This window comes from Poeciliopsis prolifica, unplaced genomic scaffold, assembly GCF_027474105.1.
Source record: "Poeciliopsis prolifica strain line A6 unplaced genomic scaffold, Auburn_PproV2 SCAFFOLD017, whole genome shotgun sequence".
In the NCBI taxonomy this organism is placed as follows: domain Eukaryota; kingdom Metazoa; phylum Chordata; class Actinopteri; order Cyprinodontiformes; family Poeciliidae; genus Poeciliopsis; species Poeciliopsis prolifica.
In genome coordinates this window covers 11,035,621-11,061,995 of record NW_026562392.1, presented here as the reverse complement: position 1 = coordinate 11,061,995, position 26,375 = coordinate 11,035,621, and the positions used below count along the sequence as shown (strand labels likewise).

Sequence of the window (26,375 nt, the reverse complement as noted above, 5' to 3'; positions counted from 1 at the left end):
GAAGGAACAAGCTGACCTGTAGTCATTTTGAAGTTCAACTGGAATAAACAGGTTGCTTACTTAACACTTGACCACTAGATGGAGCTATCGAGTTACTCAGGCAGTTCTAAGCCAGGCTTCTCATCAGATAAAAGTATTACATGTGGCTACTCATTTTTTATGTTCCCACTGATTTATGTCAAAAATAAATTCTCTTAAGTCTTGGTGATTAATCTTGCATTTTGTGTTCTGGAATCCATATTTTAGAACAATGGCTCAGGAGTAAAAATAATAAGACCTTAGCACTTGTTAGAAATGATGTCAAAATTTAAGTGTTTGCAAACAGAAAGCACTGAAATAATCATTAAACAACAATAAAGAAAAGCAATTTGAGGTTTTCCTAAAACCTAGAGAGAATTATATAGAAATCACCTCAAAAAAAAAAAAAACAGAACTAAAATCATCTCAAATTCCACAGGAATAATGTGGTAATAATTATTCATAAAAAAGTCAGTTTAGACAAACTTTGATAACATAATGTAATCTACAGTTCTTTTAGATCAGTTCTTTGTCTCACTGCACAGCAGACTTCCCAAAAGCCTTTGACAGTTCCACTTTCTGAAAATGTAAAGTCATCTGTAACTTCACAGAATGAGTCACTGAGTGGCATGTGCAACGCTGAGCCAGTGGATGAGATGTTTACTGAAACCGTTCTCCAGCAGCTCTGGACAGCCAGGACGCTGCAGACGGAAATGCAGCAGACACCGACATGTAGGGCAAAGAAAGTGCTTGCAGCCATGTCACCTGCAAAAGATGGAAATGCAGTGAAAAAAAACTTTCTTCTTTCTATCAACGCTGGAACATTTTACTTTAACTCCGCTACCACATCCTGCCATCTGTATTATCAGCAGATCTGTGCAGCAGGCTGCTGCCGTCAGTGCTGTTTACCTGATCTCAGGGTTTCTGTGACGTAGGACCTCAAATAGCAGCTCTGAAGTCTGCTGGAAGCAGCGAGTCAACTCGTCCAGCTTCTGCTCCATGAAGAGAATCCTCTGCTCCAGCTCTCGGTAGGAGTTGTTCCAGTTGGCGCTGAGGTCACACATGATCATCTGCATCTGATGGAGACCAGTGTACAAAGCAAACACACATTTTTATTGTTGTTTTTTTTTTTTAATAAATGAAACAAAAAGAACAATACTGTAACATAAAATGTCAGTGCTTCACTCTCTCCACACTTTGTTTATCCAAAATGGAGTAAATTTAACCCCAGGTAAAGAGAACGTGATTTTTATTTGCAATTAGATGTTTCTAAAACTTTATTTAATTGCTTCTACAGTATTTTGAAGAACATCCACCCGTTTATTGATGAATGAGTCATGTAAGCAATGATCGAACTACTACAAACTCAGTGGGAAGACTAACAATTTGAGAGTTGCAAATAGACCAGTGACAACTGGCCACTGTATTCAAGCATGTTCATAGAAATCTGAGTGGGCGGAAAATATGTTGCACAAGAAACTACGACAACCTTTATGGAGATGCTAACTTTTTCTCCAACACAGTCTGGTTTCACGTTTTAATGACCAAAAATCAATCCACCTGACGGTCTTTGTAGTGTTCAGACAAAAGCCACTTCTTCGCAAACCGCACATGGCTGTCCAGCTGCTTTTTCAAGCAGACATGCGAAGGATTATCAGACCACAAGAAATAACTTTCTGGTCTGATAAGACAAAAATGTAACTCTTTGGCATGAACACCAGACTTTAATTATTACATTTTTTTTTTCAAAATCTTTATGCCTCTAAAACTGAAGGATCATATGCAAGAAGACAAGAGAATGTAAATGCTGCAAAAGTGTCATGCAGATGAATGTGATTTCTGAGCTTAGAATTTTAAATATATTTGCAAAAATGTCACGTTGACCTAATGAAGTATGTGGATTTTCAATGAGTGCAGGGGAGTAGGATGGATTTAATTAATTTTGGAAGAGAGTTGTAACATGAAATGTGGAAACAGTAATGCATCCCCATCTCATTAAATTAGAATTTTAAAAAAGTTGATTTATTTCAGCCTTAAAAGTGAACCTCACATCCTGTCGATTGCACAGAATAAGACATTTTCTGTATTTGCTTCTGTTCATTTGGCTTAAAGCTAGATTAAAAACCCAAGTTAAATTTCTTAGAAATGTTGACATTACAGTCTCTCTTGGCAATATGTCCAGCAGACGGTAAGCTATGAAAGATCATCGCTGAAGGAGCTTGCTATTTGCAGAGAGCTTTTATCTTAGCATGTCAATAAATAGTTCAGTGGAAGGAAGAAGTTTAGGACAAAAAGGTGCAAAAGCAGCAGGGATTACTGTAGCCTTAAAATAATTCCAAAGCAAAGTCCATTTAAGAGTTTGGGAGAAACAAAGAAGCGTTGCAATGCGGCTGGAGTGGTGACAGACCGCCACCACACAGACGTCTCCAAGACATGGACCCGAGTGCTTCATGGTTCCCCCTGCTGACAAGTTTTATGGAGATGCTAATTTTGTTTTCCAGCCAGACTTGGCACATGCCCACTCTGCCAAAAGCACCGATAGCTGGTTTAATTGCTATGGTATCACAGTGCTTGACTGAAAAGCACACAGATCATGGAGAAGAAACATCAGATTCAACAATGCTGATGAGCTGAGCTGACCTGGACTTCCTTAACACCTCAGCTGAGCTACATCCTGATCTCCTTCATGCCAAGATGCACCGATGCAGTGATTCATACAAAATACTGGGTCGACTATATACCACAAGGTGCATTCATGCTCTTCAGTAAGCTGATATGACTGTATTAAACTCTCCTTTCTTTCATTGATCTTCCACAATATCCATTTCAGAAGCAGAAGTTCAAGCCCACAACATCTAAAACATGCTTGCAATAGACAACTGTGTGCAATGGGTCTGTATAATGTAGGACTTTTAATGTCTTTTAACTGAATTACTGAAACACCCTTTCAGTTAAATTTTAATTGAATGAGATCCATTTACTTATTTTTGCAGTCAGGTTGTAATGTTTTCTTTGTGTGTCTTGCTGCTGAGGTAGTTTTAGTATTTTCCTCTGGTTTTGTACTTAGAGTGAATGATGTTAAGCAGATTTCAGTGAGTAAAGGCTACAGTGAACTGATTTCACTGAATTTCTTCCATAGAGCTAAACAGCCAGCTGCAGACTGAATTACGAGTTTCCATACTTGTGGGCTGTTTAACTCTCAGCTTATTTTCCATGTAACTCAATCAAATGCACTGTATAAAACTGCACATTAATGGTTCTCTGTTTTATGTAATTTTCTCAAAAAGCATCTGAACCCTGATTAGAAATAAAGAAAACCGGATACATGCGTTGTTTCTTATATCTTTGATGTAAAACAGTTACTGAATGTTCCAGCTGGCGTTTACCTTTGGGAGGTCGACCATCTCACTGACATAATCTCTCAGTTTTCTTTGTTTGAGGCGCAAATGTCGAAATCTGTAGAGAAATAATAATAATAAAAACCATGTTTGTTAGACATCAGACATGTAGAGGTATTTCAAACATAAGCACCTTAGTATTTTGTGATTTAATGTGTTGCACATAGAGACAGAAGTGGATCAAATTAGTCATTTCTATGGCACAAAAAAAATTCTTTTGGATTCAAAGTCCTTATCTAAAGCCAATTATATCATGTTTTGGGTCTAAAAGCTCCAGTTAGCTGTATCTTCAGATTGCTCATCTGAAGATGCAGCATCCCAATTTTGGACAAATATTCCAGTCCTGGCACAAGACGGTCCGGTTTGGGAAAAGAACATGCTGACGAGTATTCCACTAATCAGCGCGGAGAGGGTCATGCTGAGTTTGTTAAACAGCTGTAAAACGTTGCCAGGGGCGGAAAACGGATAAATTTAGCTCCACAGATGGACGAAAGCAGAAGTACAAAGAAAACAGATTTATGGAAACCAATATTGCGATCGGTGCTTGGCGGCCGAGAACATAATGAGGTGATGGAGTCTCATTACAGTAGACAGTAATTCCCGAGGTGTGGAGGTTCCTCCCGCTCTCATACTTTCCACAGGGTGTTTATTTGTAATGGTTCAGCCCAGTTTGAAACAGGAAGCACAGGCCCTTCCATGCAAGCTAACGCAGAGCGCCCTCACACATGTATTTCTGTTGACAGAATAATGGAGCTCTTAATCACACTTCTGCACTTCCTGGCTTGTGCAATCCACTTGTTCTTGGAGCATGGGGATTCCATATTTACAAGAAATACAAAACTTCAAAGTCATCTCAACATAGTGACTTGTGTTCAGTGTATTATTGATTAGCGAATATTTAGGGATGAATGTTTCACCAATAACGATTTTAATTGGCCACTTGTAAGCAGGAACTTTGACTTGACTTGGGCTCAAAAGAAAAGTGTGTTCCTGTTCCCACATGTCCCGCTAACACCAGAGTTGCAAGTCAATCTGATTGGTAATCTAAATTAGCCATTGCAGTCGGAGACTCCGGGCGCTGACACCAAGTTAATGGTCCATAAAGTACACACTGCAAGGCATACAAATGCCATCATCCTGTTACTCCTGCCCAGGTTTGAACACACTGCCTCCACTGTCCAACTCACACTCTGATGGCTTCCAGAAGACATCGCTGGTGTCGTCGAAGCTCGTCCCGGCTGCCCTTCGCCGGGCTAGCACGGTGCAGCAGCCAGCATTCTCTCAGAACATTAGCAGCAGCGTGCCGGATCTGTGTTAGAACACAGAGACAAAATGATAAGATCTTCAAGATGATGTCTGTCCATCTTTAACATGTTGCACAACACACTTAAACAACTTTTACTGTCCCATATTTGCAAATATCGACCACAGACCTCAAAGTATTCAGTGGGACCAGCACAACATAGTGCACAAATGTGAACAGTGAAGAAGGAAAGCGATACATCATTTTCACATTTGTTTATGAACAAATGGGATCCAAAAAATGTGTATATGTTCACAAGAATGTTTTTTTTACCCCCTCTGCTCTTTGCAAAGTAGTTCAAGCTCAGTGAGACTGGAAACAGAAGCAATTTTCAGGTCTTACCAAACAATTCTGACTTGGGCTCAAAAGAAGAGCCCAAGTCAGATCTAAGCTACATTAATTTATGAATATCCTTTCATCCACACAAGAAGGTCTTCAGTGTGGAGAAGTTCTTCTCCACACTGAGAAATCATAGAATTAGCTCTTTAACAGGACCTTCTATTTCTTCTATTTAATGCTCTTCCTTATTTGTAGAAAATATGAAAACCATATTTAATCTTCCTTCTATTTCCCCACTAAGCACTGCTTTGCTGCAGTCTATGATATAAAATGTCAGCACCATAAAGTGCTAATATGACTTTTACAAAACAGTCTGTTGGCCAATATGCTAAGTAGTTTCCTCATATCTTTTAGAAAGGACATAATGCATCTAAGGCAGCTGATTAAATTCAGATAGTCTTTCCTGTTTCACACTTTCTCTATTTGGTGAACATTTCAGAACCATAACTTAAACTTCTTAACATCACAAGACCCAACGGCCCACGTTCGGGTCTTGCAGCAACTCTTCCCTGTGATTCTATTTGCGTCCAGCTTGTTTTCCGGCACAAATCACTACAACTGCCCTGTTGTGATGTCACTCCGGCCCTGTTGCGGTGGTTATTAATATAGCCTGTCAGTGTCCGCATCCGGATGTCTTCCCTTGTTCCCTTTAGTGATAGCTCTGAAGGATGCATGCGCACGCACAGAGATGCACCTAGAGACAGGATGCAGCCACGAGAGGAGAGGAAACGGTTCCATTCTCCAAACAGTGCCGCTGCTGCATGTGGCGAGCAGAAATAGGTCTCCTTAGAAACCCGAAGGAGATGCTAAGATTATGATGTCATAAATCTGTATTTTCTTCAACTCAGGGTCTTAAATCACTCCCTTTGAATTAAAAATCTTATTTCTGATCAAGCAGCAATTTAAAGTACATGCTTCCACTTTTCAAATTCCTCTGCAGGCCACGATTAACAGAAACACCAGAGTAAACGAAGTTTCCTGTCCGTCCTGCTCCGACCTGAACTGACTGAAGCTTCTTTCCTGTCAGAGATAAGATTATTTCCTCTGTTTGACGCCTTGAAAGAGCTCTAAAGAACTTGGCAGGCCTCATCTTCCTCTCGTGTCCCCCCTCACACTATCCTGTTCTCATGTGTGTATCAGCTAGGGAATAGAAAGGTTACGAAAGAATGATGACGCACGCTTCCCAAAACGTTAATATATTTCTTTTGACTGTTGGGTGCAGGATCATTTTAGGGCTCTTGCATTTTTTTATTTCTTATATATCTGATTAGCTTGCAAAGAGGTCAAAATTATTTAAACACATTTTGTCGTTCAGAGCAGTTTTGTGGATTAAGAGTTGTTGGAGGTTTTTTGTAAAGTTTTTTGTGACTGAATCGATTTTTGTGACTGACTGAAACAGATGTGTTTGTGCTTTTGCTGAATCAGTCTTTTCTTGTTAAAAACACCGCCTTGTAAAAAAAAAAAAAAGCTGTTCAGGACAAACTTATCTGGTTTTACAGTAGCATTAAAACACAATGTTCCCGTGATGCTGACAACAACTAAAAAGACAGACACAATGTTCCTTTTAGTGCATTATCTCACAAGTTTTGGATACATAAGTTTTGGGCAGGTTACATCTCTTCTCATTGGGAAGATAAAGAGATAAAGAAAATGGTAGATTAAATGATGAACAGAGGAAGAAGAACAATAATTCTTGTTTTTAAGAAATATGGAAAGGGGAACCTGTTACTTTCATTAAATTAACATGAAATTAATGAACTAATTCAATCTTTAAATTATGACTCACATTTTATTTCTTAATTATGTATGAAATAATGCTTAAAAATGTAGTAATTACTCATCCATGTATTTAATGTGCTCCAATATTATTGAAATGTTTATATACGTATTGTGGTGGAACATGTTAAGGTTACCATATGATTATGAGTAAAACGATGTGTAATAAAGGTAAACATGACAAATGGTTGGATGAAAGAAGCGTTTTTTCTTCACACACTCACACAACACATCACTGCCTGACCCGGTTCTGACCACTGAAAACCATCAGTAGTCACATTTATGAGATAATGAGCAAGAAAATATGGGCCCAAAAGTTTGTAATGTATTGATCACCAGGTGGAACATTTTAGTCTTTCTAAAAGAGGAAGTTTTAAAATGTTAACATATTCATTTAATAGATCATGAAACATTTTGTTCTTAATAATCTATTAATAATTTACGGTGTCATTTAAATGAAAAGCAACCCTCCAGGCCCCAACACCACACTATTCCCTCCTTCTGCTGCAGGAGCACCGCTGGCTCTCAACGCTTTGTTTTCGTTTTTTTTTTTTTTTTTACCAAGTTTGGCTGCTGCATATTCTGCTTTATTATACACTCAGTGTTTGTGGTATTGAACGCATTTGCTGAAGGAGAGTTAAAACCGACCCTTTTAGAAATCTGGATGTCCATCATGAAGAAGTGCACATGCTTCTCTCCTTTGTTCAGCGCCAGCTTCTCGGTAACGATGGCCACCAGCATAGCAGTGCAGGCAACACCCTGAAACCCAAAAAGGTACACAAAACCATTTAGCGCTGGTTTCACTGTAGAGGTTTTTGTCAGAACACCAAACCTTTAAAATGATGGTGACTTTACCATGTTAGTATTTTGGATGCTACCCTCAAAGGAAATGAGCTAGTCATTGAAGTTGATCCTCGTCTCTTAATGGTTACTTCTAATAAATGGAAAGAGACATTCTGTAGTTAAGCAGAAGTCTACGACTCCATAATTGTGTGGTTTCCTCTGAGAATAACTTGCTATTATTGGACAAGGATCTGCAGTTTTCCAAAAATCCATTCACAAACACAACAGAAAAAGATGCAAAACGGAACAGAAACACACAGCAATGTGTCCACAATGGTGAATAGGAGTGAACCAGTTTTTACCTGGTGTTCTGCTTTTCGGCTTGCAACAGAGAGAGAGAAAAAGAGGGAGGAAGAAGGACAGACAAAGCATGATCATAAGAAACGTTCAGGCAGAGTTTTGAAAGATGTTTATTCTTTACTTCAGCAGCCACCAAATGTCCATCATTACATCGTTTGCGAAACCCTGGAGGTAGAAGCTCTTTCGTCGGATTCATCTACACACAGCGATGGACTGTACACACAGCTGTCAACCCCTGGAAACAGCTGCAGACCGATCTTTTGCAGGAGTGCTGAGCAGAATAGCTTCCAGCCATATTACAGGTGTGAGCATCACTACCTATAACTCCCAGGACTTTCCCAGTGGGAGTCGGAAAAAAACTTTTTTCTAACTGTGGGCACAGGTTCGCACACCCTGCTGCTGTAGTGGTGCCAAATGCAATAAACCTGGTAAAAATGGATATGGTGGAAAGTTTTCTCTTTTAGTGGAAACTTATAAAACAAGGCAGATGGAGAAATATGAGATACAGAGTGGTTGTTTTCCACTCTGTCACAAAGGTGTCTAAACACATCCAGAACCACCACAGGGATTCTGATCTGGTTTCACTTGGATTCAAGGTGGCAGAGAAGTGTGTCGCTTTTTCAGAATCCGCCACACCTCATCGTCAGTGACATGATGTTTGTCTTCTTGTTTTATTACACATATGTATTTAATCTTTAACTTTGTTCCGGACCTTTCTGAACACCTGCTGTCATAGGAACATTAGCTTTAGTTCTCTTTGTATATAAGAAAAACAAACAAACAAAAAAAACTTGAATCCCCCTTTAACCTTCTCACATTTTGTCAAGTAACAGCCACAGTCTTTGAATTCCCTGGGATTTTATGTGATATACAAGAGAATACAAAGCCTTGTCTGACTTAGAAGAAAATATATGAGTGATTTTTGGAATATTTTACAAATTAAACCAGAAAAGTGTGGTGTGTGTAGTTTGTCAGCCCCCTTTACTCTGCTACCCCAGATTCGGTGCAACTTCCTCTTTCAGGATCCAGGTGTGCGCAATGAGATTTGAATAAATCCACCTGTTAATGGCTAAGAGGTTTCTTAGAGAACATTAGCGAACAAACATGTCCATAGAGACCAAAGAGCACAGCAGGCAGGAAAGAGATACAGTTCATCTAAACATATTTAGGCAATAAAACGACGTCCAAACCCCTGAGGGTCTCACAGAGCACTGTTCAACCCACCATCTGCTAACTGAAAAAATGAGGCACAAACAAAACTTATGAAGCTGTTCCCATGTAAAGCAACTAGACAAGACAGTATACATCGCCTGTCAGCAACCCAAAGGTCCATATTAACTCCAGAGGACCCGCCATGTTCCCGTGGAAGAATCTGTTAACAGGACTACTGTTAGGAAACTTTATAAGTCTGACCTTTTTAGAAAAATGGCAGAAATAAACCTTATATTGGTAGAAAGCCAAAAAACACATCCTATTTGAAGTTTGGCTGAAGCCATGTAAGGGACACCGCAACAATCATGTAAGAAGGTGCTCTGCTTAGATAAGTAAGAGGAAAAATCTTCCAGTCTCCATATAAATTGTTATTTGTGGCACCAATAATCTGACATGTGACTTCAATCCGAACACAAAATCTTAACTCCAGAACATGATGACTGAAAGATCATGATGGGATGCTTCCCTTCGGCTCGTCAGAGTCACTGAAAGACGAATGAGGATAAATACGAAGCCATTCTGGAAGAAAACCTGGCGTAGAAAGACTGCAAGTTTGGGGAAGAAGTTCGACAGTTTGACACTTACAGCCAGAACGACAGAGAAATTATTTACATCAAAGTACATTCTTGCCTTAGAATAGTCCAGTCAAAGTCCAGAGCTAAATACAATGGATAATTTATAGCAGGATTTGGAAAAATGATGTCAAATACACAAAACTCTGACTGAGCTTGTCTTCTATTGCTAGATAAGCAAATATTTTTGACAATAGAATCAAATGGTGCTTCTAGAAAGTGCTGATGAATGCAAATACACCCAGCTAATCATGTTTTTGAGGATAAATGTTGAAAATAATATATTATTTTACTTAAACTTCAAAATCATACCTCTTTTATTGTAAACTCCTATTAAGATACTTTTAATTTGTGATTGTGACATGACAAAATGTAAAAATGTTTAAGAATAAGATCATATAGTATTAACTACCAACTGAGCTGCATTGCTTCTTAAGATTTCACCCTGGGATCCTTTAATTGGTTCCCTCAAATAAGAAAAAGACAGCTAGCTGTAGACCAGGTGTGGAGCAAAGCTGCAATACTTCATATGTTTGCTGTCTTCCTCCACAGAGAGTTAACTTACAGCTGGGAAGCATGCTGCAGAAAATGCATTCATTACAGAAGCCTTACGCATCCAAGAAGACTGGTCTCCATGCACAGAATAAATATACTGCCAAAAGGAAGAAATTCAAAGACCAATTCCAAATGAAATAGGAAAAATCAGACAGGAAAAGGGGGAAAATGTTCTGTAGCGGAGCAAGTGAAACAAACCAGAGGAGAATAAATCTAAGAAACCTGGAACAAAGCTGAAAATATTTAGTTTGAGTCCCAGCAAAACAGATGAAAGGATCTATTGCAAAAACTGAACGAGGAGGTAAAACGTACATGTCTATATTGCAAAACTATCACATTATTTATTTTAATTAAATTAACACATATGCAAATTGTAGGACATCCAGTTAAAACTGAGGATATTGTTTTATGTACATTTCTATAGCTGGTCAGCACAGCAGCCTGCACAATGCTTGGATACATCTGAATGATTGGTGTGGCCTTCCAAGCTGTTTTTCCATATTGTTTTGCAGATTCTTTGCAATAAATTTAGCCTGAGTATAGCTTGTTAAAATGCCACATCAAGAAAGCAATAAAGGAATAATTTTACGCCTCAGCCTCAATAGGGGCGTGCAAAAGCAAAAGAAGTTGACGGAAGACGGCTGGAGAAGTGCAGCATAACCAACTGAATCACCTGATAACTATCAGGCTACTTATCCACGCAAATCAGAAGCCAGAAGTGGTTTAGCTTTTAATAAGCAGAGAAGTGAAACAAAGATAAGCTCATCAAGTCAAGCATCACTTTATGTCTTCTGGAACAAATATAGAAACCACTGGATGAGAACCACAGTATTTCAGTTTTGCTTTAATCGTTCTACGACTCCAGTATTTATCATACGGTGCATCATCTGAAGAAGAAATTAATCTATTTACCATGACACCGGTAAAGAGACACACCCCCTTGCCACAGCTGGTCTTGGGTGCAACGTCTCCGTAGCCCACAGTGAGGAAGGTGATGGCGATGAGCCACAAGGCGGTGTCCATTTGGCCCGTCGTCAGCGACTCAGACCGCCTGCAGATGAGAGGATGGAGAGTGGAGGAGGTGTGACAGACAGATCATTTTTGCTTATAATCGCCAATCATATTTTCACAATTATTTTCTTTTTTATGTAAATTCCTAAAAATATTAAATTAAAAAATCCTTCCATTACAGGAAACGTGTAATTTTGGATGTAATGAAAATAAAAACTAGCATCTGAGTTTTATTCATCAATAAGAAGAATTTATGCGTATGGATGTCTGTGAATTTATCAGATGACCAATTTATTTGATAAAATGTTAAAAAAAAAAGAAGAAAGTTTAAGACCTTTAGAAGAGATGCACATTTTTTAAGTAATGTAGGTTAAAATATTCAGTCAATCTCAAACCATTGAAAATATAGACCTGATGAATATTTAATATGACCCTGTTTATTGTCTCTGTTTGAGTCGGATTCACATTAAGGAACATTTGCATGAATGAAATTAATGGGAAAATAACAGAATTGATGGATTCTTCAGCGCTGAGGAATCCATCGCTTTCTGTGTGTGTTCATGTTAGAGCCAACAGAATCCTGTATGTTGAATGAAGGCAGCGTTCACTAATCAAACTCTCTTATCAGTGAAGGAAGGGAATGATTACCGTCATAAACTAGGAAGACATTGTAAAGAAGATGTGCACACACCTCAAGAATTATGAAAAATGCAAAGTGTAATGGCAACAGAGAGAAAAAGAAAGTTACTGTCAACACAGTTAAAGAATAAAAAGTACAACCTCTTTCTACCATAGGATTAAATGATCACCACCACTATCTCTATAAAAACATGTTTTCTGCCAAATTATTTATTTTTAGCTTGGTTCGGTATGTAGAGGTACGGGTGAATTAATGGCAAAAAGGAGAGGTATCAGTCTTGGTACAGGTTGTAATAATCTGAAGACTACTATCCAAATGACAAATTTAAAATGAGCAGAGGGAAAACAAATTTCTGCATTGTCATGTGCTTGGAAATGTTCTAGTCCACATAAATTTGAAGGAAAAGTATGTATTGCACTGTGTTTGTCTCCTGTACGTGGCAGGTGGCAGCTATATTTGGCCGTTCATTATGAAACGATTTAGAGGTCAAAGCACCTATCATTTTCAGCTCTAATGTTACTTTTGACAAGCAAAACAAGTATTGGTTTGGGTCAGACCTCTCATTAAGCTTTAAATATACAAATGAGCTCACACCATGACAGCCAGAGCATTACTTAGGCTTTTTAACTCACACAGAAAAGAACATTCTTAGAAGAACAACACAGAAAACAACAATGAAATTACTTCTTATTATGAATAAGGAACTGAATTTTACTCCACTGGCTCAATTATGGGACCAAAGGCGATACCATTTTCTATAAACTACTCATATGGCAAACTGTGCTTAATTAAAATTTAATTTGTCTTTCAAATTAAGTCAAATCTAAAAATCAAGTTCAATCTGTGATCTCATACAGGTAAATATAGTACACTATGAACTGTTCCACATATTCATTTTAATTCAAAGTACTGCAAAACAGAAATCTAGAAACAAAATATATCAGTTCAACAATTTAATTATTTAAAATATTTAAGTCTAGACCCTAACAGCTTTGAATTTTGGGAGGATTTGCATGAACCTTCATTGGAGAGATTTCTTTTTCAAGTTCAAGATGGAAGTACTCCAGCTGAGTGCTTCCATCTTGAAGTACTCAGCTGGACTTGAGCCGGGTCGGTTCATCTCCAGCCAAATATCAGCAACACATTTCCCCTCAGATGCAACACTAAAGTTCTGTGCATCAAACAGCCATGCAGCAGGCATCCTGATTTCCTTCATTTCTGTTGTTGGGACATATAGTCATGTCAATATATGAAATATATGGAAATCTGCAAGTGCTCCAATTTCCAGCAGTGAAAAAGAAATTGACAGCTTGACTTTAGTAATGGACTGGAGAAGAGGAAATAGATTTTGTGTCTAGTAAAAATATTCCAACACTTTAAACTTCTTTTACATCTCACGAAATTGCACCCAAATATGAGAGTAATGTTACAAGAAATGATCTTACTTTGGTCTTATTATGTGTTGTACTATCAACACAAAGTGGAGCCGATTAAAAGCATGCATGCACTACATTGTCTTGGTCTGTCACATAAATCCAATTAAAATACATAAAGGAATATTTGCAATGTAACATAATGTAAAAAAGTTCAACAAATGCAACAAAAATAATTCTCCACCTTTAAATAATAGATATTCATCACAGATTTTTGAGGTGATCTCAGTTCGTCACAAACCTTTGTAGTTGGGCTTTATCATAGCAGAACTTATGGTGTGTGGTTGTTCAGGCTTGAGGTTAGATTTTCATAATTTCAGGTCTTGATAAAGAAGAGATCATTTGCATGTCAAAACACTAGTGCTGGAAGAGGAAGTTTTTTCTTTTTATCAAAGAAAAATAATCAAAAGTTTCTTAAAAGCATATAAGACTTAGAATAAACCTGAATAAAGTTTACCATTACGGTTCATTTTCTGCTATGTGCTATAAAAACACAACCATGCTTTCATTCTTTTTCACAAATCTATTCACACACACACACACACGCACACACACACACACACACACACACACACACACACACACACACACACACACACACACCCACACACACACACACACACACACACACACACACACACACACCCCCACACACACACACACATTTTTCTTACCTCTCACACAGCGTCAGCATCCACGACGCTGTGAGCCAGAAAGGAGGATAAACACCAGCAGCACACGCGCCGGGTGTTTGTTCATCAGTACCTTCAGAACAAAGCGAAAAGTGAAGTTGATGTTGTTAAGCGAGCCAATGCTCCTGTAGGAGGCGCTCAGGAGCACTTTGCTGTGCAGCAGGATGGCTCTGTGAACCAGGTAGAGGCGCAGGAACATGAGCATGGACAGCAACAGCTCCATGTCCAGCAGGGCCTTATCGTGGTGTCTGGAAATGCAGAGAGGAGCGGCGGAGGAGGAGTTGGAGTAGAGGTCCATCTCCCAGTACGAGCCAACTGGATGGATGACACAAACCAGCAGCTCCAGGGTGATCACAAGAACCCTGTGACTTGTTATAGCTATTCTCCAGTCCACCTCCTTGTGATCAATGATGAACAGCTAGAAGGAGCAACGGACAGAGAAAGAAACTGGTGAACATTAAAAAAGGCCACTTGGGAATGAATACAAATGTTTTGCTTTTGCTGGACATGAAAAGTCTAAAGTATTTTATCATCTCTTAGTATTTTGCTTTCAGGCAGCCAGGATCTCTTATAATTTTTTAGTCCCTCACTTTCTGAAGGTCTTTTGTAATTTTTTTTAGATTTTAGCAGCAATACATTTAATTTCAGTCCCTAACTAACTAACTAACCAACTAACTAACTAACTAACTAACTAACTAACTAACTAACTAACTAACTAACTAAACAGAGAAAAATCAGCGACAAAGTAACAAAACACAATAAATGTAAAAATAATATCAGCAAAGCAAAGAAACAAAAAGAACTACAATAGCAAACAAGAAAAAATTAACTTGAAAAAACTAAGGAAGGAAAAATCAAAAGAAGCAAAATAACTTCAAATGAGGGGTAATTTAAAACTTTTATCGTAGGACCCGTAGCAAAGGAATCTGATGTGCTGCCGTAATTTTTCCATAAAGTGGAAAAAAGTTGTTCTTTCAGGGATCACAAACATCCATTTGAGTTTTTATGTTTAATATAAGAAGAGAAACACACAATCATAACGTGTTTATGGTAGAGGGAGAAAGACGTCACAGCTGTGCTACAATTGTGGTTTTTCTTCATCTTAATTCAACTTTTGCTTTCGCTTAACCACAATCCTGCTGCAGTTCTTTGTTGTTGTTGTTTTTTACTGTGACTAATGAGGTTTGTTAAATTTTTATTCTCCTCTGTTATAAGATGACATCTAGTCTCCTAATTCATATCTGATTTCAGTTCTCTCCATTTTCTTCTTCTTTATTTCACTTTGTTTTGCGTTTCATGGCTGTCCTCTTTAAATGATTTCCACACTTTCACTGGTGCCTACATTTCTGGATTTGTCCTGAGTACCGCCTCTAAAACGGGTTGTTCTACTCGCATAAGGCTTGCTGAAGCTTTCCAAATGAAATGTTGCTGTGCTTTTAAAGGGTTACGTCTCCACCCTCAACCTTCCCTCCCTTATCTCCTGCTCACACTTTGCCTTACGTTTATCAGGCAGATGCAAGCGAGAATACGAACCCGGCCGGCTGCTAACAAACTCAGTCCAAAAGGAAAACACAGCTTTTGCCTTTAAAAGTTGTCCACTGAACGAGCATGCTGCAACTGCTTGAAGACAAAGACTAAAATGTTTTCTCAGTTTAGCCTCAGTCAAATCCCTTCATGTACACTGACTAAACAAACTGCGACAGCAAGCCATGTGGACTGAAACGACATCACAGCCGGGTCCATGCGGGTTTATGTTCCCATCCAGAGGCTTTCTAGGAAGTGCAGCTAAACAATGTTGAGGCTACCACCAGTGGACCAAAAGCTCCTTAAAAACAATGGTCATGAGGGATCTCAAACAAAACAAGTTCATTTGGAACAAACATCTTAAAACATGAACATTCATTACAAAGCAACCAACAAGAAGAAACTAGCGGACTCACCCTGATGTCCTTATAATGGAAGGCTATGATGAGGATGAGGAGACACCCAGTGGACAGGCTGATGGAGCAGTTGATTACCAAGGACACTTTTGAGCCCTACAAAGACAACACAACAGAATGAGATGAAGCAAAGAAAGAAGAAAAGACATTTAGTTGATTTCCCTTAATGTTTTTGTCACGCTGTTATTTAAAGGTACCATGATGTGCTGAAAAAATTACTACTTAGTACATTCACAAACACACACTAATAGCCAAAGCAGACTTCCAATGCAGTTAAGATAAATGGTAATCTGGCTTTAGTTTATTAAGGTCGGTGACGTCGCAAGAGGCACAGAGTCTTCATGTTTTAACATCGATTCTGAGGTGTTCAGCCTGATGCGTTTGAGTCCACGGATGCCCAAGTTGTTATCAGTGCAACAGCTCCAAATATTATTGCAAAGCCAAAATGTTCCAGGTCTGAAGGTTTTGCTCTGGACGAGACACATTTGATGTGTCTGTTGATGATGGCCATGATCATCAGATTTTACACCTGTCTGAATATTTGTTGCCGGTAAAATGAGTGAATTCTCCATGCATCACCTTGAATAGTTAACTGGTGATCTTTGGTTATCCAAACAACTTCTCTCTGACAGCCAACGTTGGCATCTTTTTCTTTTGTTTCTCTTGATGTCAACTGGAACGACGGCCGTCATTTATTCAGCTCTGGGCTCATTATAAGTCTGCCTGCCTGAAAACAACTTGGCAAAAGCAGCATGCAATAAAGCATTGTAGAGACACTGAACACATCGACTTGGTTTTTGTAACAACCGAATGAAATTGGACCATTCCAGTCTGCCTTGGTCCTTTTTACAAACCACTTCCATTTGCTTTACTGTTGTCAATGTTCTTAAAATTCATACAGATTTCTCATGTATAACTTCACTACTTAGCTGCTGATTACAAGCAAATGCTTTGAAGAAGGAATTTAATACGTAAATAATTAGAATAAAAAGGAAAATGCAACTGATGTCAACAGAGGTGTGTGAACTTTGAAAGTTGGGATTGTGTGCTGAAAAAGAATTCCACTTTGCAACAAAATAGCAAAAGAAATGATTCATATTTTACTTCCCCCTTGGTTCTAATTTTCAAAATTACCATTGAATTCTTGATGTAAATCATAATGGCTTTGTGTGCTTAAGAACCTTTATTACGTTTAAAGCCTCAAACTTCCAAAACCCAGAGCGATTGTTCTAATTTCCCTGTTTGTTTCGTTTTGTTTTTACTGCTAACTGGGCGTGTTAACATCTTTAAAAAGCAGCTAAAACCGTATAGGTCAAGTTAACCTTACAGTTTGTGATTTTATCACTTTCCCCTCCCTTCAGGCCCCATGGCTCTGATGTGTGTGGAAAAAGAGGGAAAGGCGGGTCACACATATCAAGAGCTTTATATTTTGCCTGTGATGGAGGCTGATTAATTTTTTATTTTTTTCTTAAAGACAGACAGAAAACATGATCTAACATATGGTTACTGTTAAGCTGTTTGGTGCTTCAACTGTTTGCACATGTCTGGAAAATTGTACGATTTGTAATAAAAGCCTGCGTGTCCCAGTGGCACCACATTGCAGTGTGTAACTAAAGATATCACATACTTAGAAATTAACGTGTCAGTCGACCCAAATGGCCCATTAGCATTGTTGAAAACAATATGCAGCAAGGAGGAAATTATTAACTTCTTTCATCTGACAGTCTGGAGTTGCTGTCTGCCAAAAGGGAATGTGGACAAACAGAAGGAAATGTTCTTAGAGTGCAGAAAGGACAGCTTTCCAACAAAAACCGTAAACCTGGAGCTTCCCTGCAAAAGGCATAACTTAGTTAAATCTAACATCAGAAAGTAAGACAATCACGCCGCACGTCAAGAAACCAAAACAATTCAGCTTAATTTTAAAGTACTGACCATAAATTGACATTAATCATCCCCAGAGACGAAGAATGTAGCAGAAGACAAAATATGGCTTTCTTACCCACATCAGTTTTTTATTTATTTATTTATTTTTATTGAAAGAATAAAATATCCAGTAGAAGGACCAGAAGCTTCTGCGGTCCTCAGCTCCGCCACCGGGCCAGACGAGACGCCTATCAGAATGTTACGATGTTTAAATCTCTGGAGCTATTTTTGTTTTTCAATCATTCAAATTTAAACATCAAGAGCTTCAAGACCAAATGTCGAAATAGCGTCACAATAACATAAGATTACCGTCTCCTGTTGTCCTGCAGTTTAGTTTACAATTAGTGAAATTATGTCCTTTAACTCTGTCAGCTTTTTATCGTTATGTGGTGTTAATAAATTCTGCTCTGAAAGCTGTGCACAGCTCCTGTTTTCAAGTTGCTGGTGTTAATGATTTAAACTGATCAGGACTAATTATAGAGCAGTATTCCTGAACAAAGCTGGTGATATTAATAGAGCTACTGAAATAAATAGTACTACTTCAGGCGATAAATTTTCTCCATGCGCTGCAAACCTTCACAAAAACACTGAATAAAACATTGGGGAGAATTAAGCAATGAATAAATGAATTGTTGATAATGACTTAATGATGTGGCTGTGTCTTGGCTCTCAAGAGGTGGAAAAGCAAACCGGTTCTTTTACAGAACTGGCTCCAGCATCAGTCATGGTTAAAAACTGGAACATCTCCGGTGGAAAAGTTCTAATGGTTAATAAATAGTTTCGAATGAATTAAATCAATTAAAATGCCTCACAGCGTATATATTCATGTGTCTTTGGAAACTTAACTCCGAAGACATAAAATGCTACAAAAATATTGTGTTTTCAAAACATTAACAAAAAAAAAGTGTTCAATTTGGCAACTTCCTCAGTAGCGCTTTGCTAAACTCCAATGCCAAGGTGTTTTATGGATCATCGCTCTGCATTACTGGTATTGCTGTTCATATTATCTACCTGTCGTATCTGAAAGTTTTGCAAAAGAACAAATTGAGCTGATTGTTCCTCTCTGTCTGCTCAGAGAACACAACAGGAGCCATTGTGATCATTGTCTTTCCACATGAAGCTTGAGCAGAGATTTACAATAATTGTTTCTAATGAAAAAAGGAATAAATGATTGTATAATGAACTGAACTGCTGAAACCAGCATGCTTGTAATGGAATACTTTCCACAGCAGGAAGCTGACAGCTGGAGGCACAGATGCACACGCTAAGGTCGGCTCGCAAGCCGAAAGCAGAACCAAGCAAGGATTCACCGCACTGCTTCATGACAGCAGGTTAAACGGCACCTTTATCCATGAGTCACGCATCCCAAAGCAGAGGATGAACTTCGGTGGAAGATTTAAACAGGATGTGGTTTATGCTTAGAAAGAAAATTGCAAACTTTCAAACTCTGTGAAGCCCAAGAGTGTTGGTGGTAGTGTGTGACGTCCGTTGGCAAGGTATGTTGTTTTCCACAGTTTCTGCAGTAGCATCCACGTCGCGTCTGCGTTTCATCCAGAACTAATTAGGAGATTTCACAAAAGCTCAACGTTTCACCGAGTGCCGTTACAGAGACAACAACAGCATACACTTTACTGAGTTTCTTTAAATGTTTCTGTAGCAGCTTTCTCTAAGAAACAATGTGTTTTTAAGATGAGTAAAGCAAATTTAGGTTAACCGTGAAAGGCATTAAGACAAACCACTGTAAGCAGGAGTGACCACTTTTACAAAAAATGAAATCAAACCACTAAAAGCAGAACAACAAGTGTAAACAGTGGTATCTGAAGTATCAACTGACTGTGATTTTCAGGATATTTTTAAGATTAATTATCATGCACATTATTTTAGCCGTTATAATTCATGTTCAGAGTTTTAACTATCAACATAGTCATGCAAAGAAGCAAGCAAAGACAAAAACTTCAAACGTTTCTTTTTGTCCTAATCCCCGCTCTCCAAAAGTCTAATTCAAAACTCAGGTTGGTACTGCAGATGCCTACAGTAAACACTTAGCCCTGTGTAGGAGTTAACCCTCAACAGAAGCCTAACACCGTTCACAGTTTCAGGTATACACTTTGTTTTTATGAACACAAATGAGCTCTGTAGCTCATTTGACTAAATTCTGCACTTTGCTTTGAGATGCAGTTCAGCAAAATCTCCCTGACGGCTGCAACACATGTGGACCGGTCTGACTCGCCCTGTTCCAGTTGTTTTGTGCACTAAAGAACAGAGCCATCTGTACTCAGGGGGACACAAAGTTACACAACAGTTTAGGATTCGCTAATTTTACAAAATGTTTTCACACTGAATGACATTGTGGTTTTAAATCGGTGGGTGTATTACAAAAGAGTCAACATTTGACCTACATTTTCCAAGTATATGCACAGAAATTAAAAAGCTCCCAAATCTTGCAAAAAGAGAAAAGACTTTTTCTAAAAAATAAATCAAACTTTTACATTAAAAAGGATTTTCATGAACTTTGTGATGGATGGCGTCCCAGAAAATCTTGCTTTTGCATCACAGGCTGTAAAGCACCTGCTTCATGAAACATGGAAGAAAAGACGTGAAGACACTTTGGACGATATTTTGATCAATTCTGCTGTTGAATATCGAACAGCATAATATTCTCCTTATCATAGAAATGATGTTCTTGGTGATGTGTGAATCGAGTTTAGTTGTGGGCGTCGCAGTGCTTTGGTCAGACCTAATGTGGACCCACACATTCATGACTCACCACAGGTTGCGTTTGCATACCTGTGATGAGAATGTTTTGAAAAAATGCGGTTCCTTCGCCTTGAACGTTTTTTGTTTTCTCACATCAAAACCACAACCTTTAAATAAGTGTTTTTGCTTTGTGATAGATCAGTGCACTGTAGTTTTACAGCTGGGAAGTGATACATGGCTATGTGATTATAGCCCTAAATACAATATTGTTAAATGCTTTGAAAAGAATGCTATTTAGCAAATAGAAGTAACCTGTCAGTAGCAATTGTTTTGTAGTGAAGCTAAATAAATATTCATGCCACGTGTTTCAGACTTTCTTTGCAAAGATATGGAAAATCTTTTAAGTAAAATCGGGAATTAACATTGTGTTGCAGTATCACGTAAAATCTCTTTAAAATAGTTTCTAGGTATAAAGTGAAAGAAAATGTGAGGAGACTGAGGCGGTACATGGATTACTCTGGCAAAGCGTTGTAAACAGCGTGTCATGTCTGCCTCAGACGTTGTTGGAACCGTCGCATGTTTTCAACATCTGAAGCGGCTGATTTTGGTTTCTGCTTTGATTTTCATTTTCTTTAGGACTATGAGTCGACGCGTCTGGAATCGCAAGCGTCTGAGTCAAAATGATCCGCTTTCCCCCTGAAATGTCAGGTCTGCTCGGCCAGTCAGTCGAAGTGGAGTTTAAAACCGTAAAAGGCTTTTCAAAGGAAACTAGGAGAAAAGATGGCATGAGGTCACAAACAGGAGCACACGCTCATTGTGAGACGCACTGCCAAAGTCAGAATGGAGAGAGTCCTAAAGAAAAGTCAGAATGGAGAGAGACTGTTCAGACTGGTCATGCAAACACCATAATTATAAACTAAATGGTGTGGAAGATAGCCTGGAGTGCTGTTAACAATCTTGCTGCAGGGGAAGAGGCAAAATGTGGAAAAATGTGACATAAATAGACCTGTTTTCATGTAAAAGTATGCTCAAATATAACTTTGAGGGCTGCTGATATCTTTGAAAAAACAAGTATGCTGCAGCAGACTTAGAAATGAGGTTTTACGCTTTCTAGAAAATAAGATTAAGACACTTCGAATCTGCTGCATTGTGAAGCAGTTGTTACTGACAAAGAGCAAAATCAGTCAAGCTCTCAGTCATGACTCGGATATCATCTAATGTATTAAGATGAAGGGTAACAATGGTTATATAAGCTATTCAAATCAGTTGTGCCGAGTCTCCAAAGTAATAAGTTTTAACTGCGCAACAGAGCGCTTTTCCAGTGCATCAACATTTCCATGGCACTAAGGTTTTATGACTGTTTTCAGAAATGATTGGATAACACCTGTTCTGTCTACATTGAACTGGAAAAGAAAAGCTTGATTTTTTTTTTGCCAGTCACGTCTCCGGCTCCAAACTCCCCCAACGAATGCATCAGGTGTAAGCGAGGGGTCCCCACCGAGTCGCTCGAAGACGTGTGGCTGATGTTTGCTGGAAGCATGGGGCCCTTCGACACCGTAATCAATCACTGCTGCTTCGTGGGACGAAGGGGGTCGGATGCTCTGCTGCTCGCATGAGAACTTTTTTCCACATGTTGAGTTGGCGTGTTGCTGCTAAGAAGGTGGAGGGCGGAGGACGGGGAGGGGGGGGTTAATAATTGGTTGATTGTGTGGCCTGGCATTGTTATCCAATGAGATCTGCATGTTAATGTCAGGCTGAGCTACCAAAGTGGAGATCTGGAAACAGACTCACTAATCAGCGGGTCAGAAGGGGTCAAAGCCCAGGTGCAGAGTCTGCAGCCGAGCCGCATGGGGTTTATGTTGCCTGCTGATCAGAAAACTCCTTATGGCAGCAGAAAAAAAAAAAAGTTACAATGGATTTTCTGGAGGTTTTTTTTTTTGTTATTGAGTATAATCTTTGAAACTGAAACTTGCCAAAAAAGCGATCAAAGTCTCTCCACTCGAAGCAGACCGAGTTGGAAAGCTTTTGCTTTCTGAAAGTTACAGAGAGAAGACTCTAATCCTGCTCTCAGGATTTTCAAAGAGTAGAGAACGCTGTTTTTGTCTGATGACTGTTTTTGACCCCGTTCTCATGAAACTTTGGCATATGAAAAAAACAAACAAACAAAAAAAAAACAGAGAAAATCATGTTTGAACCTATGATTTATTTGGATGATTAGTCATATGGTGAAATCAAATATATCTCCTACAATCTGAGGCTCATTTTGTCTAAAAGTTGCCGTTATGATGGATTTTATGCAGGTCCTCCATTCTGTTGATGTCTATGTATCAGAACTTTTAATCGTCTGCAGCAGAAAACTTTGGGAATATTGACCTTCTGTTTCTCTTTATTGTCCTTTGTACCTCATTTCATCCTGTCAACTTGTTTTGTGTTTTTTTTACCATCTTTGCACTTTATTTCTACAACTAACATCGTCTGTCCAGGATATCTTATTATTTAGAAATTAGGGAAAGCAAGACTGAAAGAAATACTTTCACACTCAAAACACGTCTGTTTTGGTTAGGGGACAGAAATTATCACATTATCTGTTCTGAATGTGAAAAATACACTGTGGAAAAAATAAGACTGACTGACAAGGTTCACTAAAACTGTTTGTATGATTGAGCTTGCTGTTTTTACTGCATCAGTCTTGTGCTGATATTTCAAAATAGGCTTTAAGACAATTATTCAGCAGCAGAGTTAAAATACTGATTGCATCGAATCGTCAGATGTCCAAACGCCATAAATCCTCTGACGGCTCCATCACACAACATCATTTACCAACAGCAAAAACCTATGAGCAATGGTAATAAATTAAACAACATATCATGTTGCATGTTGTTATGTGAGAAACGTTCAATTCTGAGAGCAACTAACAGTACTTATGAAACCTATTGTTCATTTAATCATTCATTTCTTTCAATTCTCAGCTACCTTTGTTTATATTTTAATTCCCATACAAATGAAGGTACAAATGAAAAGGAACCAACTATAATTTCACTGAATTATGAACTATTCTAATGGATCTGGAAGTTTAGTTTTTGTCTTTAGAACAGTGTTTGTTTTCTGCATGTGGTTTGATAGGCTTGCTTCAAAAAGCAACAAGCTTCCTAATAGCTATTGTTGCTTTTTATTGTCATCGCAATAAACTAATTATTTGTGAGACATTTTCAATTCCATATTGACCGTCTGGTTTCGATGCAATATTATATTAAGCCTCTAATTACAATACAGTCAGGGCAGAAAAGATTTGTATTTTTTTGTTTTTACTTTTTGAACAGTTTTTATTGTCTTTCAAGTCAAAAACAGAATGTGATGCTGAACACTAAACTGAAAGTGGGGCATTTAGCCATTCCACATTGTTTGTTTTTGCTTTTTCTGTTTTCTTGACAACTCCTGAGCCGTGAGAATCAAAACATATCCACACTTGCAAAACTCAGATCTTAAGAAGCTGAATGTTTGAACTGCACAAGTGATTCAGATGTTATGATGTTATTCTCCCTGAATCGGTGCACTTCCTCTGGATTTCAGGGATCAAATGCCTGTTTGGCCTAAAGCATAACGTGACACTTCCACGCAAATGTCCTGGCATCAGATGTGGCTTTCCAATAGGCAGGGTGGACATGTTTTTTTTGTCCTAATATACCTGAGTTCAACCTGCAGAGTACAGGAAAAGTCAGGGCAGAAAGAATGGAAGTAAACCAGGAAAATAAGCTAATGATTAGAAATGATAGATTTGGTAATAAAGAAGTCAATTCCTTTCTGGTTGATAGCAGTGGATTGTGTGCGCAACCTACCGGTTCGTAAACATAGGGGCAAATTTCAGCGTGGATTATCATCAGCAAGATCCCCACCAAAGCGGTGCCCAAAGCCAGCGCGCAGAGGCGTTTCTTGTCCTCTATCAGAAACTTTCTGTCTATCAGCCTGCACAGGTCGTCTCCCTCCATGTGAGTTACGCGCTTCCCAGGGGAGCCAGCGGCACCGAAACCTCTGGGGAGTCCGCGCGGCTTCCACTCTTCAGCTCGTCGCAGCTGACGCAGTCCATCTTGCTGGGCAGGCTGCGGTTCGTCAGCTCCATCTCCAGGGCGCACACCAGACCTCGGCCGTCAGCTGGAGCCGCTCCGTCCTCCCGAGTAGGGGAAGGCATAGCCCGGTGGGAGAGCTGCGCATGGGACCTTCTCCTGTTTGCTGCTCGCCGGAGTCACGGAGTCACAGAGACGCCTGCCTGGCTCTCCTCTGTGATGCTGAAGGCTCCCGGCGACGCGCGCGGCGCGGCTACACTCGCCGATGAGATGCAATCATCTGCGCGGCCGCGCGCACTTATTTGCTTATTATTCCAGCACGTGCTGCTGAGCTCGAGGGTGTAAACTTCATGCTGGATGTAATCTCTGAGTTTCCTACGCCCCTTTACACGAAAACACCAAGAGGCAGCAAACCTTTTTCCACAACCAACTGCAACTTGTTTTATTTATTTATTTATTTATTTATTTATTTATTTATTTATTTATTTATTTATTTATTTATTTATTTATTGACTAATAAAACATATAGTCATAATGCTTTTCGAAGATGAAACTTTTCAAGGGGTGTTTATTTGGTTTTAGCTTACATTTCAAGAAACAGTTGGGAATAAGGTCAGAAGAACTTGACTAAATATTATCCCAGCCTCTATAAATGTGCCCAGAGTGGAGAACAACTCCAAAAATGTCAAAACTATCGTCGTCCGCCCACCGTTTAGGCAAACGGAGCATCAATTTGAGAAGCACCACACTGTAAAAACTAATCTACAGAATTCACCTAATAAAGCTGAGGTAACAATTTGCATTGACTCTTTTGGGGTACACTGTTAAAAGTTATACTCTCGATTAGTTTTTTTTTTCTCATTTTACAGTAATTATTTATCAGTGTACATACTGATGGAAACATGCATGATTCACATTTTCTTTCATTTCTTTTGACATTTTAAGAATTTGATTATTTTAAAAAATGCATTAAAATGGAAACACTGCTAGTGTCCTACATTTTTTGGAATAATTTCAGCGCTTCACAATGGTGGTTTTTAATCTGCCATACACTGTGCTCATGTGCATGAAAATACAAGTTCTGTGGATGAAAAAAGTTTGTCAAAAATGAGGACTACAAAGTAAAGTGCTGAAAATATGTTGAATATGATGTACACATAAACTGGCTTTTTTTCAGGTGGGGCTTATTTTCAACGTCTAATGTTTCCAGATGTTGGCCTCATCCACAACAGTGGCCTGTTTCATTGCCATTATGCTCTATGCTTTGACAAAGTGGGAGTGTGTGTCAGGTCATTCACCGACTGAACAGAAGTGCATCATATTACCCCAAGTGTCAAAACATGCTGATTGTTAAACATCACAATAGTATAAAAACTTGCAGTATAAAGATACAAGGGTATTTACATTCTTTACTTGCACACAAATGTCATTATTTCTTTCTTCTTTTTAAGGCTGATGCTGATATTCTGGATGATGCCATGAAGGGGATGCAGGGTGGTCTCCTGATTGTCTGTGAAGGAAACCATTGACTTATTTGTAGATGCATTCATGTCTTAAGTGTGTGTGTGTGTGTGTGTGTGTGTGTGTGTGTGTGTGTGTGTGTGTGTGTGTTGTGTGTGTGTGTGTGTGTGTGTGTGTGTGTGTGTGTGTGTGTGTGTGTGT

The 26,375-nt window shown here is 38.8% G+C and overlaps 1 protein-coding gene across 1 annotated transcript; it reads right to left on the bottom strand.

Annotated features, from left to right (window-relative positions):
• Positions 1–175: 175 nt before the first annotated feature.
• Positions 176–24,679, bottom strand: kcnn4 (potassium intermediate/small conductance calcium-activated channel, subfamily N, member 4). Its single transcript, XM_055042085.1, is given in 10 exon segments — positions 176–783; positions 928–1,094; positions 3,405–3,474; positions 4,604–4,725; positions 7,483–7,593; positions 11,229–11,367; positions 14,075–14,117; positions 14,120–14,510; positions 16,033–16,128; positions 24,489–24,679. Coding segments are annotated over 10 exon segments (1,293 nt in total). The 5' UTR covers positions 24,639–24,679; the 3' UTR covers positions 176–779.
• Between the last annotated feature and the right edge of the window lie 1,696 nt (positions 24,680–26,375).